The sequence below is a fragment of the Meles meles genome, chromosome 1, assembly GCF_922984935.1.
Source record: "Meles meles chromosome 1, mMelMel3.1 paternal haplotype, whole genome shotgun sequence".
NCBI lineage: Eukaryota > Metazoa > Chordata > Mammalia > Carnivora > Mustelidae > Meles > Meles meles.
The window spans coordinates 186,267,674-186,285,288 of record NC_060066.1 but is presented as its reverse complement, the minus strand read 5'-3'; the positions used below and the strand labels follow the sequence as shown (position 1 = coordinate 186,285,288).

General features: G+C 54.3%; 2 protein-coding genes across 6 annotated transcripts in view; both read right to left on the bottom strand.

Moving 5' to 3' along the window:
- The window catches only part of BMP8B (bone morphogenetic protein 8b), a 32,957-nt gene that overhangs the window by 8,303 nt on the left and 7,039 nt on the right, over positions 1–17,615 (bottom strand). For 4 of the 5 annotated variants that reach the window (XR_006818032.1, XR_006818033.1, XM_046002518.1 and 1 more), the window contains exons 2-4: positions 8,963–9,152; positions 8,404–8,552; positions 337–531 (exon numbers count right to left, since the gene is read on the bottom strand). Coding sequence is in view for 3 of the 5 variants with exons in the window: in XM_046002518.1 (XP_045858474.1) it covers positions 337–531; positions 8,404–8,552; positions 8,963–9,152 (534 nt within the window). In the remaining 2 variants the exon portion in view is untranslated. The remainder of the gene's footprint in view (positions 1–336; positions 532–8,403; positions 8,553–8,962; positions 9,153–17,615) is intronic. The other variant, XM_046002549.1, reaches the window with a different exon arrangement.
- Positions 4,752–6,179, bottom strand: OXCT2 (3-oxoacid CoA-transferase 2). Its single transcript, XM_046013599.1, is given in 13 exon segments — positions 4,752–4,800; positions 4,802–4,915; positions 4,917–5,082; positions 5,085–5,135; positions 5,138–5,177; positions 5,180–5,353; positions 5,356–5,510; positions 5,513–5,701; positions 5,704–5,778; positions 5,781–5,915; positions 5,918–6,034; positions 6,037–6,098; positions 6,100–6,179. Coding segments are annotated over 13 exon segments (1,407 nt in total).

Below are 17,615 nucleotides of genomic sequence, written 5' to 3'. Positions count from 1 at the left end.
GATCCTAAGGAAGTTGGTCAGGTGGGGAGAAAACAATTGTGTTTCCTCAGGGTCCCCAGGGGAGACCTGAGAGCCACAAGTGCTTGGAGGAAGGGGCACCTGGTGCTGACAGAGACTTCTGGAAAAAGCCCTGGTGAGCCAGGGGAGGTCTGAGAAGGTGCTTCTGGGTGGCAGGGACAGAGAGGGCAGTGGCTGGTCTTCAAGGCACACAGGACAAAGGAGGGTGTCAGGAAAATGCTAGAGGGTAAGCACAGGCTTGAACCTATGGCAGGCCTGGAGGGTTCTGTCCCCCAGAGCTGTTCTGGGGCCCAGCCCCAGGCCTGCCCTGGACCTCACCAAAAATCCCTGGGAGTCTGTTTGCATGTGGCAGCTCATTGGTTTTCTTCGGCAGCCTCCTCTTCAGGGGCCTGGCTGCCCGAGGGGCTCGGACGGGACTGGGGTTGGCCCTGAAAAAGGTGACCAGGAAAGGCTGCTTGGAGCGTGGTGCCTGTCGCCCCAGCAGACCGGCCAGGCCAGGATCCGTGCTGTGCCCTGGGATAGAGACAGGAGAGAGGGTGGTCACTCACAGGCAGGGCCAGGCATGGGGTACAGCAGGAACCCTTCCACTAGAGACTGCACGGGCTCTGGCGCATGGAGGCGGAGGGCCTCAGTTTCCTCATCTGGAGACCCAAAGGAGATGGTCCAAGGAAGACAGGGGAGGGGGGCCTTGCCAACACAGGGTCGTCATTTGTGACAGTGGTCAACACTGCCATCTGTGAAGCCCTTTACAGGTTTGAGCGACTCCCACTTGTGACCTCATGTTTCTCCACAGTAACCCAGTCCACGTGCTTCACGGAGAAACTCTGGAGCCCCATAGCCAGAGGAGCACAGAACTGTGGTTCCTATCGCCGTCTGAGAGCTCCAAGGCCCAAGTTCTCCCACCCACCCCATGCTTTTGGAGGACTCAATGGATTGTGCCCCAGCAGATGGGAGCAGCTGCCAGGACATAGCGAGGGCTTGTTCTGCCTGCTGCTCCCAAGAGCAGGGCCTTAAGTGTCCCTTGATGCCCACAATCGGGACACCGGGGACAGCAGGGCAGCAACATCAGGCCAAAGTCCCAGAGCTGGGGATTCAGCCCACGTCTAATTCCAGACCCCAAGTTCTTATTCACTTAAGAGTTAACCCCAGGTTTGTGGGTCAAACAAGAGAGAAAAGACTGTGGGCAGGGAAATACAGGGGCCTCTGGCTAGGAAGAGGGTTACCCGTGAAAATGGGATTTGGTCCCAAAGCTGCTTAAAGACGGGGATGCCTTAAGAAACACAGACATGATCCCTGGAAATGTCGGCTCCACCAATAAAACTAACTTCCTGTACCTCTTTGTATTTCCAAAGGACCTCCCGATTTTTTTAAAGATTTATTTATTTATTTTGACTGGGGAGGGGCAGAGGACAAGGGAGAGAGAATCTCAAGCTGACTCCCAGCTTAGCATAGAGACCCATGCGGGGCTTGATCTCATGACCTTGAGATCATGACCTGGGCCAAAACCAAGAGTTAGCCAGGCTGCTCAACTGACTGAGCCACCAGGCTCCCTGCCTCCTGATTTTTCAATTGTCCAAGTACTACAGTAGCAACTATAAAGTAACCTTTGAGAAAAAAAAGATTCCTCTGAAATCTCTCCACCCTCCAACACAGCATTTTCATATTTCTGGAATATTTTCATGTCAATTGAAGGTTTACACAATGGTGACCATGAGTGTCTGTATTTTTTCCAACTTTTTCATATAAACACATTCACTGCTGTTAAAATCTCCACAATGAGCATTTCAAATATATAAAATCCTTTGAGAAAATACACCATAATATTTAGATATTAGCTTCACTTTAAACACATCAGTGATTTTCTGGCTTCCACTGTGAAGACGAGAGTGCCACAGACCCCTTCATTTTCTCTTCCTGTGGAATTTTCTTAAACAACATGAGAGGATTACTAACTCAGTTTTATGCTTTATAACACAGAGCCAACTGTTCCCCTTCCGTGTCCCTGTCCCCTCGATGTGGCCACCCTGACACACACACACGTATGTACAGAAACACATGCGTTTATCATACAGTATACAGACATCCACATGTACAAATACCTATGTTTGCTCCATTGGTGGGTCTATTATGAGTCACTGGGATACACCACAGGTCAAGGGCACTGCCTGCCCCAACCACAGTCCTGCTCAGCTGGTAAAGGTCAGCCCTTCAACAGCTGTGCTGTAGGCCATGTCCTTGGGCCAAGTTGACTGAACAACAAATCAATCCAGAGACTGAACTCTGACCTATGACATCACCTGCCACACACAAATTCCCTGGACCCATTAGAGGCTCACTTGGGAACAATACTGCTGGACAGGAGGTCATCAGCAGCAGGAGCTGACCCTGGAAGGAGCCCAGAAAGAAGCCATTCAAAAGAGTTTGGGTCACAGCAAGTCAGCCACGAGGAAGCAGCAGAACCACAAGGACACGGAGCTACAATACATATACAAGGCCTGTGAGCAGAGGGCAATGCCAGAGGCCACGAGGAGCCCAGAGTGGATGGGAGCAGGAGGGTGACTGTCGTCAACATGGAACCCCGGAGTGGAACTCCATGACCCTGTGTTGGGCCTCACTCCACCCCTGCGGGTGTGACCCTCCCTGTTCCCTGGAGAGAACTGCCCACCGAGGAGCCAGGGAGGGTGATCTGTCTTCTGAGGCTGTGTTCACTATTCACTTTCCTTGTGCGCCCGTCTGATCAAGGATCTTCTTGGGGTTTCCCAGGGGCAAAGAATGGGCTGCAGGGAAAGCCCGAGCTGTCTAGGTGGTGGGGCCCTAGGCTGCCCGGCACTGGAAGGCTGCTTTCTAGAAAGACAGAGGTGGGAGCCTCTGGGGCCCAGGGTCCCCCCCCCTCTATACCTGACCTTGTGAGGGTGCAGGCAGGCCCTTTTGCACTTGACAGGTGTGTGCAGCCATGCTTGAGAGCGTGGGCCACATTGTGGCCTTTCCCCTTCGGCCCGATGGAACATGCTGCTTCTCTGGGCCAGGGGACACCCATGAGTCCTCCAGCCTCTCCCCACTTCTCAGTCTGTTCCATCAGTGCCCAAAGGTCTTGCCAGCTCGCCTGCCCCATCCTGTCCCGGGGCAGGTGCTCAAGGCCTCATTCACACACCCCCAAACTGTGCCAGACCTAGATCACTCCCACCTCTATCCCAGGCCTCCTGCTCTGGGCACCACCTGGCTCTTTCCCACAGACCCGGCCCCACCTCACCCTGTGGTCACGGAGGTGACCCTGTGCAAGGCTGAAGGACAACTGAGGTGCCTGTCTAAACACTCGGAGAATCCCAGCTATGGATCAAGTCTGCTTTTGTCCCCCTGCCTACTTCATCGTGGAAGAACGAGGAACTCAACCCTCCTCCTTCTTCCTACCATCTTCACACGTCTCACTGTCCGCTCCTGGGGGAGCTCTGCCTGTCCACACTGCTGCTGGAAAACTGACACCCAGGGCCGATCAGGTTTCCTCCCCAGAAGCCCCCAAAGGTGCCCCACTATCCATCCACTTGTTGCCCTTCCATTCCACACCCAACCCAGTCATGGTCCCTGGCCACTAACACCCCACCCCCAGGCTGCCCCTCGGGAGCGGTGTCTCCATCCCTCCATTCCAGGAACTGGTCCTTCCTTTGGGGCGAGGCTCCAAGGAGGCCTCCGTGAAAGGCCTTCCTTCACCAGCTAGAATCTCCAGTTCTCGCCCATCTGCTCTGATGGTTGTATGCCCTCGAGAGCTACGCTGAGAACGTGCATCATGCTCTGTGTCAGGCTTTTTTACCTCACACACACGTACACATCTGGACTTGCACATGGCTGCACAGGCATGTGTATGAACCCGTTATGTCCAGGAGGAAACACCCCATGGCCTCTCTTGTGTTATAAGGGAGTAATGACAAAAGGCCAGTCTAGGTCTCCACAACAGGCAGAAAGGGTCTGAGTGTCCTGGGCGACACAGGAATCCCATGTCTGAGGATGAGAAAACCCAGAAGTCCGTCTTAGATTCCAAGAGCTCCTCCTACCACAAGCCGCGGCCTTTGACAGCACACAGGGGACAGCTGATCGACAGGGGACAGCTGATCGACAGGGGAACCTTGTCACTGTGTTGCCAGTGCTCTGGCCCAGCAAGACAGCCTTGCTGTCCTTCCAGACACATCTATTTAGCCACGAGGAGGAGGATGTGCAGGGAGGAAGAGGGGAGGCTACAGGGACACAGAATTTAGCCAGAGGACGGAAGGCCCCAGAGGAAAAGTCAGAGGGGCCGCAGGAAGACAAGCTCATGCAGACAGCATCCCCCGGGTAACGGGCCATACGGTGCTGGCAAAGTAGGGCCTTGGGGGTATGGGGGTGGTCACGCCTTCCTCATCATCCCCCCACGTTTCCTGACTCATTCACAAGGGGAAGCCCTTCCATGAAAGCCGTCCTGTGGGCTCTTTCGAGCCGTACACAATATCACATAAACAGCACAGTGAGGAGGGCGTTCAAAGTGCCCGACGACGGTACCAGACCATCTCAGGATGCACAGAACATACAAGATAAAGGGCTCCGTTCTCCTTTGGTTTTTAATTAAAGCCATATCCCTCTTGGCAGGATAGTCTGTCTGGCGGTGGGAAAGCTGGTCAGACAGCCAGCGCCACCGACAGAGGTGACCAGACCTCCTCTGGTTTCCAATGAAACCCACTCTCTATGACCGGGGCTTCCTTCCCAGCTCAGGCTGCCACCTGCTGTGTGGGTCTGAGGTTTGGGGACAGGGCAAAGGGCTGCCTGAGGTCTTTTTGACGTCGTCACCATCAGGCCATCCCAGAGCTCGATCCACGTGGGGCCTTTCTTCCCGTGCACATCAAATACAGCCTTCTTGGGGATGGTTTGGTCTGCACGGCGCCCTAGTGAGCGGCACGGTGCATTTCTCCAAGAAGTGAGGCTCCTTGTCCTTGGTGCAGCGTCGCATGGTGACCACCATTCTGGCCTTGGCACTGGACACCAAATCCATGGCTCCCTCCGGGCCTCTCCCCTTCTTTCTGGGGGTGACCTGGTTAGCCTGTCACCAGACAGGACCTGCATGGCTCCCAGCATGATGAGGTGGAGGTGTCCCCTCGAATTACTGCAGACGAGTCTTCGTGGGAGAAAAAACAGCCCCTCCGGGGGAAATGGTGACTGTCTGCTCACCCGCACTGATGAGATCTGCATCCGCCTCCTCTTTTAATGGAAACGGACGGAAGCCCAGGATCCCATTTTCATGGTGAAGATGAACAGTTACACCCAGGCTGATGTAGTTGCTGGGCAGGAGCGGGATTCCTACACCCCAGTGTAGGTGGCATACATGCCATCCTCATGTTCAAGAGCTGCCCATGTGATGATCCGGGCCCTGGGGTCACCCACACACTTGGCTTTTTCAACTTCCTCTGGCTGCACCATGAGATGCTCAATTCTTTTCTCATACTTTTCCCTCCAGATGATGCGGCCATATCAGCGTTAGGAACCTGGACGTCTTCGGGGGTAGACGTGCCCACAGCCGCAGCTTCGTCCGCCCCCACCATGGAGGATTCTGCAGCTTTGCTCGTGGGCACAGTGGAACTCCTGGTACTTCTTCTGAAGATAACGTTTCCTCCGCAGTGGGCCTTCCACCCTTTCACCAAAGCAAACCTGGCCGAGATGGCTGCTCTGGAAGACAGTGGTCCCCTAGAAAGTCCCTCACCTCTGGGCACTGGCTCTTGAGGGCCATGTGGCCTCCTGCAAGTACCTGATGGGGGCGCCTCCCTCATGCACCAGGGTCCTGTAGGCCATGGGCCTGTAGAACAGGGGCACCCCTGTGCACCCCTTAGGGATGCGCTCCCCCAGGGTGCCTTGGGGTGGCAGCTCCAGCCCCAGCTGCGGGACAGGTACTGGTGCTCACACCAGTTCTCCCCCGCGTCGGAGCCGATGATATGGCGGACCTGCTTGGTCTCCAGGAGAAGGCCCAGCCCAAAGTCGTCCAGCCCCATGTTGCTGCTTCCTTGACATGTGTCTTGAGCAGCGCCTTTATCAGGTTCTCTGGAATCCTGCAGAGCCATGACCCTGAGCTTGGCGCTGTCGGAGATGTCTTTCCCAAGCTGCACGGGGTCCCTGTACAATCTGGAGAACTGCTGGAGGGCCGCCATCATGCCCTCTGTCTCCGGGCTCTAGACCTGGTAGGGACCAACTGACTGCTGCAGCTGTCGCGTCACAGAGCAGGGAGGGCACACGGGGTGTTTATGCGGGGACAAGGTGACCCCTGACATCCTGGCCCCTCCACACTCCAAGAGGCTCAGGAAGCATCGTGCCTCGCACCCCGTGGGACCCAAACCCAGGACCCTCGCCTGATGGGGAGGGAGCCATGCCTGCAGAGGCCCTATGGTGGTGTCTGTGAGAGGAAGACTGACCATGAGCCCTCAAGTTGACCAGAAGGCAGCCTTCTCCACCCCAGAACCCCCACGGGAAGCAGAGATCCTCTGCATCACCCCTTCTGGGCAGCCCTCTCCATGTGGGAGGCCCCAGGGTTCTGGACCGTCCCCTTCCTTCTCCATCCACACCCCTGCCCAGGAGACCTGCTCCAGTCCCCGGCCTCTCAAGCCACTTAGATGTGGGCACTTCCCACCTGTGCCCCAGCTCTCACCTGTCCTAGCTGACACTCCATCTGGATGTCAGCCAGGGTTCTCAATAACATCGCTGCCGAAAAAGGACTCTTGGTTTGCTCCCTCAAGCCTGCCCCTCCTCTACTTTTACTCAGGCAGGAAAATATAAAGATTCTATTAAAAATGGCCACTGGCTCAATCCACATTTTCCATCATTCCTCTTCTATCCACTCTTCTCCCTTTCTGCTGCCGCCAACCAACAAGCAGGTCTCTGCTCTCCCCTGCAGCTCGTGGCTCCTGTTGCTCTGACTTTGCTCTTGTCCCCCAACCCAGACTATGGTCCCTGCAGACTTAGGGGGCAGGGCCTTTGCTGGACACACATGCTAAGTTTTTATTTGACAACAGTTGACATATACAGAAAAGCCGCAAGGACAGTACAGACAGTTCCCAGATACTCAGGCCCGTTTCCCCGGGAAATGCCAACATTGACATTAGCACCACGTACTTGTCACAACTAATGAACCAACACTAAATCTGAGGATAAACTAAACACGATGTACTCGGACCTCACTGGTCTTCCCCAGTGTCCTTTCTCTCCTCCAGGGTCCCGTCCCGGATCCCACACGGCATTCCATTCCTACAACTGCTTAGGATCCCCTGGCTGTTACAATCTCTCAGACTTCCTTTGTGTTTGACGACCTGGACAGTTTTGAGAAACACTCGTCAGGCATCTGTAGCAGGTCCTTCAATTTGGGTTTGTCTGATGTTTTTCCCATGGTCAGATGGGGTTCTGGGTTTTGGGGGACGACCACGAGATGAAGGGCCCTTCCCATTCCATCATGTCAAGGGGACACAGCAGGTGCAGGACATTCCTATGAGCCTTGGTCACCTGCTAAGTCAATGCCGTCAGCTTTCTCCTCTGTGAACTCACTTCCCTCACCCCATCCCCACTGTACTTTTGGGAAGCCTAATTCACTAAGCACTGGGGTGAGTGGTGCCCTCCTCCAGGGGCTGTCTCAGAGGGCTCTTTTCTAAAATCCTGACTCAGATCCTGTCATCCTCCATTGCTATGAAATACAGGGAGCCACCCTCAACACTCTGACACGGGGCCCGGTTCACCCACATCAGGATGTGGCCTGCAGCTCTCAGTCTCCTCTCCCACCTCGTCCCCAACCACACAGCTCCAGTCATGGCGGCCCCTTGCTATAGCTCAGATCCCACCATCCTGTGCCCACTTTCTGCCTCTCCCTCCCCCTCTCCACTGCCTGGGATGAAAGAGGTTCTCCCCCGCTGCCTGGGGAATCAATGAAGATGCGAACCCTCATTCTACAGAGGAGGACAGTGAGACCCCAAAGGTAAGTACCCTGCCAAGGTCACCGGGTTAGAGTGTTGCAGAGCTGGGATTCAAACCCAGGCCTCTCTGCTCTGAGTCTGAGGGTATAACCACCTCCCTTCGGCTCTGCCCAGTATGGATACGCCCCACATACATGGCTGCTCTTGGGGAGGGACAACATGGACTCTCTCTTAGTGACTGAAATATTGGTTCTGCAAAAGGAGAGAAGGAGACCACCGTGGTAGGGAGCTCCCACTGTGGGAACCTTGGTTTCTGCACTGCAATGAGCCCCCAAAGTGGTTAGGGGATTATCACCCCAGCTGCTGGGCTGAGAGAGGCCAGGCCTCCAGGGCCAAAGGAGGTGGTTGCAGCTGGCTCTGTGCCAGCAGCTTCGAAGAGCCCCCAGGAGAAGGTCTGCTGCCCAACCCTGAGCCTTACCGTCGTCTGTTTCCACATAGAGGCGGAGCGCCAGGTCCTTGTTCCGGCTCAACAACCAGCGGTCACTGGCTGCTGTCACGTCCAGCACCAGCCAGCCCTCGTCCCCAGCTCGGAGCGTCTGAAGATCCAAAAACAACAAGTCAGACTCCCTGTGGACATGAAAAAACAATTAACTGAGGGCCGGCACAGCTGCCTTTGCATTTCCAGTGCCCACCTGGGGGACGATGCGTGGGTCACCCATCCCGCCTGGCTCGGGGTGGGCGCCCTGTGTGCCTTTTCTCATTGTATGTACTGCACAAAATGTTACTGGGCCCAGCAGGGGTGTGGAAACCGAGGCTCTCGGGAGCTCAGTGACCTGCCCACGGTCCCACAGCCAGGACAGCATGGCAGGGATGTGAAGCAGGACCTATGCTCGGCCTCTCCCCACAGTGACACGAGGCTTTGGCCAAATATCCTTCTGCCTCTGGGGGTGTACTCCCCAGGGAGCTCCCCTTCTGTCCTCTGGGAAGTGTCCCCTCCCCGGCCAGGCTTCGTCAGGAGGCAGCATGAGGGTAGGCACCTGTTGGACTGCTCCCTGACCACCTGGAACATGCTGACGTGCAGGGTCCTGTTGAGCAGGTGGGCGCTGGCCAGCTTGTAAATCCGGAACTCGGCGGCTGTGACCGCCTCACCCTCTGGGATCTGGGTCAGGTCGAAGCGGAACTCCTTCCAGTGGGGCTCCTGGTAGCCCAGGGTGCGGTCACGCTCCACTGCGAGACAGAGTGGGGCCATCGGTCACTTGTGCTCTGAACAGAGCTGGGGGCGGGGGGAGATGGGGCCCCAGGCAGCCTAGGTGGGAACGGCTCCCTCCTCTGCAAGGGGACTTGCTCCCAAGCTCTGCCTCCTGGTGCTGAGAGGGCATGGCAGCCCATGCGCTGAGGTGTCCGGCACAGGGTCCAGCACACCGTGGTGCCAGCAAGAGCTGCCTCCACTTCTGACCCCCAAGCTCCAAACCCAGCCTGCCCCACCCATCCCCTGCTGGCTCTGGGACCCAAGGATGGGACCTGAGGGCATGTCCCTCCTCTGGGAAGACTGACATCAGACCCAAGGCAGAAACAGGCCACAGGGTGGGCAGGGACAGAGCTGAGTGTGTTTTTGAGGCCGGGGCTGAGCAGAGTCTGCTGATGTGTGTGCACTGGAGCCTGGGGGAGAGGGAGTGTTTGCAGCTGACCCTGGAGCTGGGCCTCGAGGGCTGAGAGTGGATGTGCCCCCATGTCAAGGGAGGGCACTGCAGAGGAAGGGCCCAGCCTGAACAAAGGCCTAGGGCTGAGGAATAGATAGCACAGGCAGGGAAAACAACAGCCACAAACAGCAAAGGACACAGGATGGCAGTTTCTGTTTGGTGACAAGGTGAAGGAAGGAGGAGGGTCAGAGGGAGACCTGGAAAGGAATAAGAAGGAGCAAAGTAGGAGTGACAGTGCCTGGTGACACCTGGTCAGGTTCCAGGGAAGCTGGACGGTCCCATGATGGGTGGGATCTGAGCAGGCTTCCCAGGGGAGGTGCCACCTGAACTGGCCTTAAAGGATGGGACCGAGTCCGGTGGGGTGGAGAAGGTGGCAGGGAATCTGTTCTAGGCAGAGGAAACCTCAGAGGCACAGGTATGCAGGGCGGGGGTGTCCACAGGTCAGCACTGTAGGGGACTGGCCCCAAGTCTAGCTGTGGTCTGACTCTGGAGGGCTGGAATTCCGGCCTGGGAGCACCAGCTGTGTGTCTGGCCAGCGGGGTTTAAGGTTCTGGGCAGCAGGGGTACAATGTGGTTTGAAGTGCAGGTGGAAGACAGGCGCGGAGGGGAAAGGGATGCAGAGGCTGGAGGGGAGCCGAAATAGGGCTGGTCTGTCTGGGCCGGAGGCTGGGGTGGCGAGTCAATCCCACATCCCCTGCTGCCCGGAAATGCCCAGGACGGTATATTTAGTACCATCCCACTTTAGTCTCCTGTCACTGTCAAACGCCACAAATCTGTGTTTCCAGAAAGCAGGGGTGGGTGCCACCCAGCACCTTCCCCCAAATCCAACACTGAGATTTTAATGACATGTCTGTGAGTTTTTTTAAAAACTCTCTCTCTGGCTACTGGGGTCTGTGACCACAAGTCACCAGGCTGGGGCGGAGGTGGATGTGGGGAGCGCTTCCTGTCCTTGCGGTAGGGACTGGGTCCAGCGAGGGACAGGCCAACAGCTGGGCTGGGCGGGGCCGGTGGACACACACAGTGACGGGACAAGGTAGGCTTTTCCTCCCGAATGACAAGGCAAAGAATGACAACAGGCCAGGTTGGCGAACACGCGGCACATGTGCAGCCGGGAGCCAGGCTGCTTCGGGGGCGGTAACCTTGGGAAGGACCCATGTGCTCCCACACATGTGGAGAGGGAGGACTACAGGGCTCTGGTCCTCACCTGGGGATGTGGGCCACGAACACTGCCACATGCGTCCCCTCCTCCCTATGGACACTCCCACATGCACAGCTTTGGGGATAATTTCTGTGGATTCAGGGGCCACACAGACCACCTCTGTTCCGTGGCTGTGTAAGAATCCTGGATGTGCAGGATGCCCCAGGTCAAGGCTGCTGGCTGTGATAGGTATGGCCCAGAGCAGGAAGGAAGGTGGCTCCGTCCCGCCCTTCACCTTACTCCTCGCAGGGCCTTGAACCCGGATCCGTGAACACGTATCTGCTCCCAAGGCTATGGGGCTGGTGCACGGGTGGGGCCGCAGGCGATCTCAGTCCACAGGCCTGCGGCTGATTTCCTGTCGGATCTGCCAGCTCCATGGGAGGACCACGCTCTGGGGCCTCTCTCCTTTGCTGATCTGGGGACCCACGGGTGCAGGGTCAGGGGAGCCTTGTGCACCTGAACTGAACCCGGTTCCAAGTTTCTACCTTGTGCGTTTGTGAAATCCATGAACTACCCAGCAGCTCAGCACAGGAAACTGCCCGCCCTGGCTGTTCCAGGCAAGCACCAGAAGCCAGGACTTTGTGAGGAAAGTGATGCTTTTCATCGGAAATTAGTGATATTTCCTGCAATGTGGGACTAGGTAAAGAAAGATCCTTCATCTGACAGTCAGTTGGGAGGATGGGAAGAGGTAACCTAAAGATTTGCCTCCTTTTCAGTGGCTGTTGCTCTGAGCTAGGAGAAAGATTTTCTAAAAGCTGATGTTCTAGGAAATCATTTTCTGGCACCTCTACGTCTCTTTGTTAACCAAGTGCAGACCAAGACAACTTTAGCCAAAGAGGCAGCTCAGGGCAGCACAGGGAACTGTGGCAGTGGTCAGGCCAGAGCCTCATCTCCTCCATGAACGGGGAGTAAGGGTGCAGTCCAGCTTTCCTCACAGGGTCATGGAAGGGCTTTGTATACAGTCAGGAATGGATTGGGAGGAGTAGCCTTTCAACATGAGTTCTGAGGAGCCTGACTTGCAATCTCCCTATTTGTGCCAAGATGTGATGCCCTCAAGAGGCTATGTCAGAAATTTCAAAGCCATGGGAAGGAGAGGAAGGGGAGATTTGGAATGATCTTTTTCTAAATAAATGTATCACTTTGCTCATTTAATTTTCATTGGTTTATCAAGTTCTATTTATAAACAAATGTATTAAGTTCTTACTTTGGTAAGGTAGAGACTGCCTGAGCACTGGGAGTACAGTGAGTAAGTCAGGTCTCTGTTTTGATGGAGTTTATGGTCTAATAGGGGAGACACAATATGAACACTACTAACAACAAAACAAGTAAGACAAGGGATGCCATTTACATTGTTGAGTGGAATATGGAGGGTTACGGGGTCAACAGTAATGCAGAAAGGAAGAAGATACTTTATAGGGTGCTCAGTGTGGCCTTTGAGAAGTAGGTGAGAACAGACAAGAACATTCTCCCACATCACTGGTAGGAATGTGTTGGATAGAAATTTGGCAATATCCTTTTGTAATACCCTGGCAAAATTACATATGAATTTACTCTTTAACACAACAACCACAAGATATACTGGCGAGATATGAAAGGCCCCACACAAAGTATTCAGTGGGCCTAGGGAACAGACAAAGCTACACCTGGCTCAAAAGGCACTTCTAAATGTTTATTTTCTACATAATTATAAAAGCTGCCCCAAACGATCAAACACTGAACCAGCTTCTGTCTTTGGAAGGAGCAAACGAATTTACTTTCTGAATCACCATAATGTGGCTTCCGGAACAAGAAATAATTATGAATCATCAACGTGTGCTGTTAGGACTCTCAGCCTTCTTCGGTGTCTGATAAACCAAACTCCAGATCCCACATTTGGGAAAGGCCCGCTGTGGGGATGTGATGGCCTCCACCCTCTGTGGCCGCCATCCACATTCTACGTTTCTGTGTCTGAGGCCCTGCACCACTCGCGGGCTAGATCTCCAGATGCCACACCCTGAGTCCACCAGTCCTATACCAACAAAAGCTTTGGCTATTTTTGTGCCATGGACAAAATTTAGAGTCACTCAGGACCTAAATCTGTCTTGCTTCTGACCAAAAGTAAGCCACCCAGAGTGGCTGTTAAGAAAATAGAATTGCCTGACCTGTCTGCCCTCAAACCCTTCCCCAGCCCCACAGGGTCCCCAGGAGGAGACCAAGCTCTGGTTCTGCTCCCCCCAAACCCCCGAGCTGGCCAGGCCCAACCTCATGGACTCCTGGGCCTCGGCTACAGATACCTCTTCCCTCTCCTGAAGGCCCTCCCCAAAGCACCTTCTCCTGAGTTGCCCCCATTCTGCCCTGTCTAAAGGCTGCTTTTCCTCTCAGTCCAGCTTTCAAGGCCCCTCGTCCTCCTCTGACCTCACACAGATCAGCCTGCTGGCCTCTCTCTTTCCCCTGTCCCAGGAGTCCCCATCTCTGATTCGCGTGCCCCTCTGGATGGTGAGCAATTAAGGGCAGGACTGTACCATGTGGGGTGGAAATGGGAGGCTCTCAGTGGACTGTCATTAAGCTCCCTTTGTTCCGGGGGCCCAGAGAGGGCATGTGTCTGCAGGTTCTTCCCAAGCTCTGCAGGACAGTGGGGCAGCTGCTGGTCTGGGAATGGCTTCCACAGCATAGCGGGTCTCCATCAGAAGCCGCTCACATCTTCACTTTGCTGCGGGACTGGCCCCCCTTCCCACGGCCAGGCTGCTGAGGTGGAGGGCAGGCCCCGAGGGTCCCAGAGGCAGAGGCACTGGTCCCGTCTGACTAGTCCTGCTAGTGACTGAGGATGAGGCGCCCCCTTTAGACCTAAAGCAAGACCCAGGTCTCTGTGCCTGGTGCGGGCCCAGGGAGGAGCTGCAGCACTGATCACCTACCAGTTCTGCGTCTGAAGGGCTTCTCCCTCCCACCCAGAAATCTCAGTGCTGCCCAGAGGAGGCCAAGGAGGCTTCATTTCTAAGGTATTTTTAGTCAGTTTTCATTACTGACTTTTTTCAAGAGCTGCTTCCATAAATGGCTCTGCACTCATGATTGCCGGTCCAGGCCTCAGACAGCTTTAGACCCCAAATTAAAAGGGAACACCCGCACACTCCACCACATCAAGTCGGTCAGGGCCAAAAATAGATCCAACGAGATTGAGCAAGGATACGATTCCCCAGTGCAATTCCGGGGAAAGAACTGAACTGTGGGAGTTTTCCAGAAAGATGTGGTCACAGTGACACATCCTTCTCTCCCGTGGGGAATGGGTTCCCATGAGGAGGTGGAGTGGGTGTACCTCCCTGTCCTGGGCCCCAGTGCTGGGGCCCATTCTTTCAGACTTAAAGACGATGTGAGATGCGTGGTACCAGATTCCCTCTAGGTGGCGAAATTAGGAGGGGAGGGTCACCTGTCAATGAGGTTCTGCTGTCAAAGGGAGCACCCCAGTCCCCTGAGAATGCCTGCTGAAGCCACCTTCCTCCAGGCAGGGCCCTGGGAGGACTGGAGGTCCCAAGGAATTGTCTAGGGAGAATGTTGCACCCATGGTCGGCCTCCACAAGGACAGGGAGGGCAGGCCCTGCTCTGCCCCAGCCGACCAGGCCCAGGCTCCTGCCCCTGCTCTCAGCCCCTGCCTCCCGCTGTGTTCTTCCTCCCTTCACCTTGCCAGTCTGCCCCATGCACCTGCCACACAGGGGATGGGGTACATGGTGGGAGGGGGGATGTCATGAAGAGTCAGATCTGGCCCCCGTTCTCAGGTTTTTCATGGTTTCTCGGGGAGCGGGAAAAAGGGGCAAGACATGGTTCTGAATGAGGCTGGCAGGAAGTGACTCAAATCCTAAGAAAAATACATAGGATGGGGGATCAGGGCTCTAATCATGGAGGATACTGTGGGGAGAAGGGTCAGTGACACTTTCCTAGAAAACAGATTTGAGAGTGGTGGGAGACTTCTGACAAGCAGAAATGTAAGAGAGTATTTGAGGCAAAGGCACAGGGTTGGGAAATAATGTGCCAGCTCCCATTTTTTAAGCACCCAACTGTGTCAGGCATCACACTGGGCACATTACACACACCACTTCTTTTAACGCTTACCTAACCCTTTTAGTCATCTGTTGCTGTGTAACACAGTAACCCAAATGTAGCAGCTTAGAACAAGAAACATTTATTATTTCACATATTTCTGAGGGTCAGGAATCTAGACACTTAGCCGGGTGGGTCTGGCTCAGGGTCCCTCCTGGCTGGGACGAACAAATCTTCTAAGCTCACTCATGTGGCTGCTGGTGGCAGGCTTCTGTTCCTTACTGCGTCCACCTCTCCCTGGGGTTGCTCACGGCATTCACAGCATGACTTCCCCCAGAATCAGCAATCTGGTGGGGGTGCGGGGAGTGGCAGAGTGTTGGACCCAAGATGGAAGCTGTAGTCTTTTATACCAAGTCTCAGAAGTGACATATCATCACCACTCTCACTTTCTATTGGTCACACAGACCAGTGCTGGCACAGTGTAGCAGGGACCTGCACAAGGGCATGAACACCAGGAGACAGGATCACTGAGAACCAGGCCAGAGGACACAAGAACTCAGTGGAAGAGGCATTATTTGCCCAGTTTTATAGATGAGAACATGGATGGTCAGGGAAGGTAACTGATTTGCATGGGTTCACAGGAGCACCCAAAGTGGGATGAGAGTCTAGGTGTATCTAACTGCAAAGTTTGTATTTTCCCCTCATTCAAAGCCTCAGCACACTGGAGACATGTCAAGGGAACACCATGTGGTTAAGCCGGACTAGAACACTGGACACAGAGTACGAGACTCGAGAAACTTGAATGCTGGCATGAAGGGACACACAAAGGGAACCTGAGCAGGGAAATTGTCTTGAGTGGATTTTCACTGGAGGAACTGGAGTTCTAAAGCATGTCGAGAGCTTTTCACCTTCATGCCTCCCCTCCACCTGAACACCTTCTCCTCCCACCCCCTTCTGACTAAATTCTACCCTTCTTCAAGGTCCAGCACGAATGTTACCTCCTGCCGAGCTTTCTCCATCCTCCAGCCAGGAGAACCTTCCTCCTTCTCTACTGGCCTTGTTTGTCTCCCACAAAATGAGAGGAAGACCTGGTCTGTCTTCTGCTGTGCTGAACTGTTCTGCTCCTGTTTGCTGAGTGCATGAATGGTCATTCCTCCCATTTTGCCATAATTTATAGCTATAACAAGCAGACCTTGGGCTGGGGCTGTACTTTGGAATAGGCCCCAAGATAACCAGGAAGAGGAATGGCACACAGTGAGTTCCTAGTAGTGTTAAGGAATGGCCACAGGCCGAACAATCCAACATTCTCCATACCCAGGTCTTGCAGCCTTCAGCTTCCCCAGAACTCACTGTATTCAGAGCCCTTGGCTGCTCAGAATAAATAGCTGCTGCTCAGAGCAGAGCCAGCAGCTAAAGGAAATAACCGGATTTTACTTCTAGTCTTGTTACTAACTAGCTGGCCTTGGGCTAAAAACAGATAAAGCTAACATTTATCGAGTATTTACCAGGCGCTGTTTCAGCACTTGTCACAGATTATCTCATTTAACACAGCAATCCTACGACACAGGGACTATTATCTCTCCCATTTTACAGAGGAGGAAACCGAGGCACAGAGCGTTAAATAATTTACACAAAAATCATATAAACAGTATCTTAGGTCAGTTTTCCTGGGAAAAAGTCCCTGAGTCAGGAGGTTTGGTGGAGAGTACTCTCTGTAAGGAAATGGAGGCAGCAGGACTGAGCTCAGCTGAACAGTGATGTGGACCCACAAAGGCCTCAGCCCATTCCTCCTGCACAGGGAGCTCTGGGGCTGGGAGCCATTCAGAGCAGTCCTCCTTGAGACGAGGGGACTGGACATTTACACCTCCATAAACCAGCCATTAAATGTGGGGTGCTGCCAAGGAGGGTGGCTGACCTTAGGTAAGCAGCTCCTGTGCACCTGGCCGCTTAGTGCCTAGAGGAGGACTCGCCGCTGGTCAGAAGCCCACCCTCCAGGCAGCTCACTCCTGAAGAGAAGACATGGCAAATACCGCAGCAGCCACTACAAACAGCAAGTGGCAGAATGGGGATCTGAACCCAGGCAGCCTGATCCTGAAATGGATCCTGAAACCCATTCAGCTGCAGGTCCGTAAGGGGATGGTTGAGCTCGGGGGAGGGTGTAGATAAACACGGCAGGCCCTTCCCTCAGATGGCTGGCCACTCTTACTGAGCACTGCCAGGCACTTGCTAAGGGTTTCAATGTCTTAACATATTTAAGTATTGCATATCCTGATGTTAAAGGTGAGGAAACAGATGTGGAGGCTCTTAGTAACTTGTGCAACATCTCATAGTTCTCAAGTGGCAGACCCAGGATTGAAACCTGGCGTGTCCTCCTCCAAAGCAGCCCACCCCTCTGGCCTCTTAGTGGCAGGGGCAAGCTTCCTCACTGCTGTGATCCATTTTCACATCTGCCCCTGTGGACCTGGGTACCTAGGAACTGGGCCAGTCACTTATAGTCCTTGAGACTCCATTTCCTCCCCTGCCTACAGGGGATGGTAGTAGACATTTACCCCAGAAGGGTAAAAAACACTGAGGAGATGGATGTGGGGAAGGAGGCAGTTATCAGGGATTCACAGGGGACACCATCCTGGTGGACTGACAGGGTTTTAGAGAAAAGGGAACCACCTTCAACTCTTGGAAAGTGATCTGTGAAATGAAAGACAATATTTGCAAACCACTTATCTGATAAGAAACAATATCCAGAATAGATAAGGAACTCAAAGCATACAACTCAATAGCAATAAT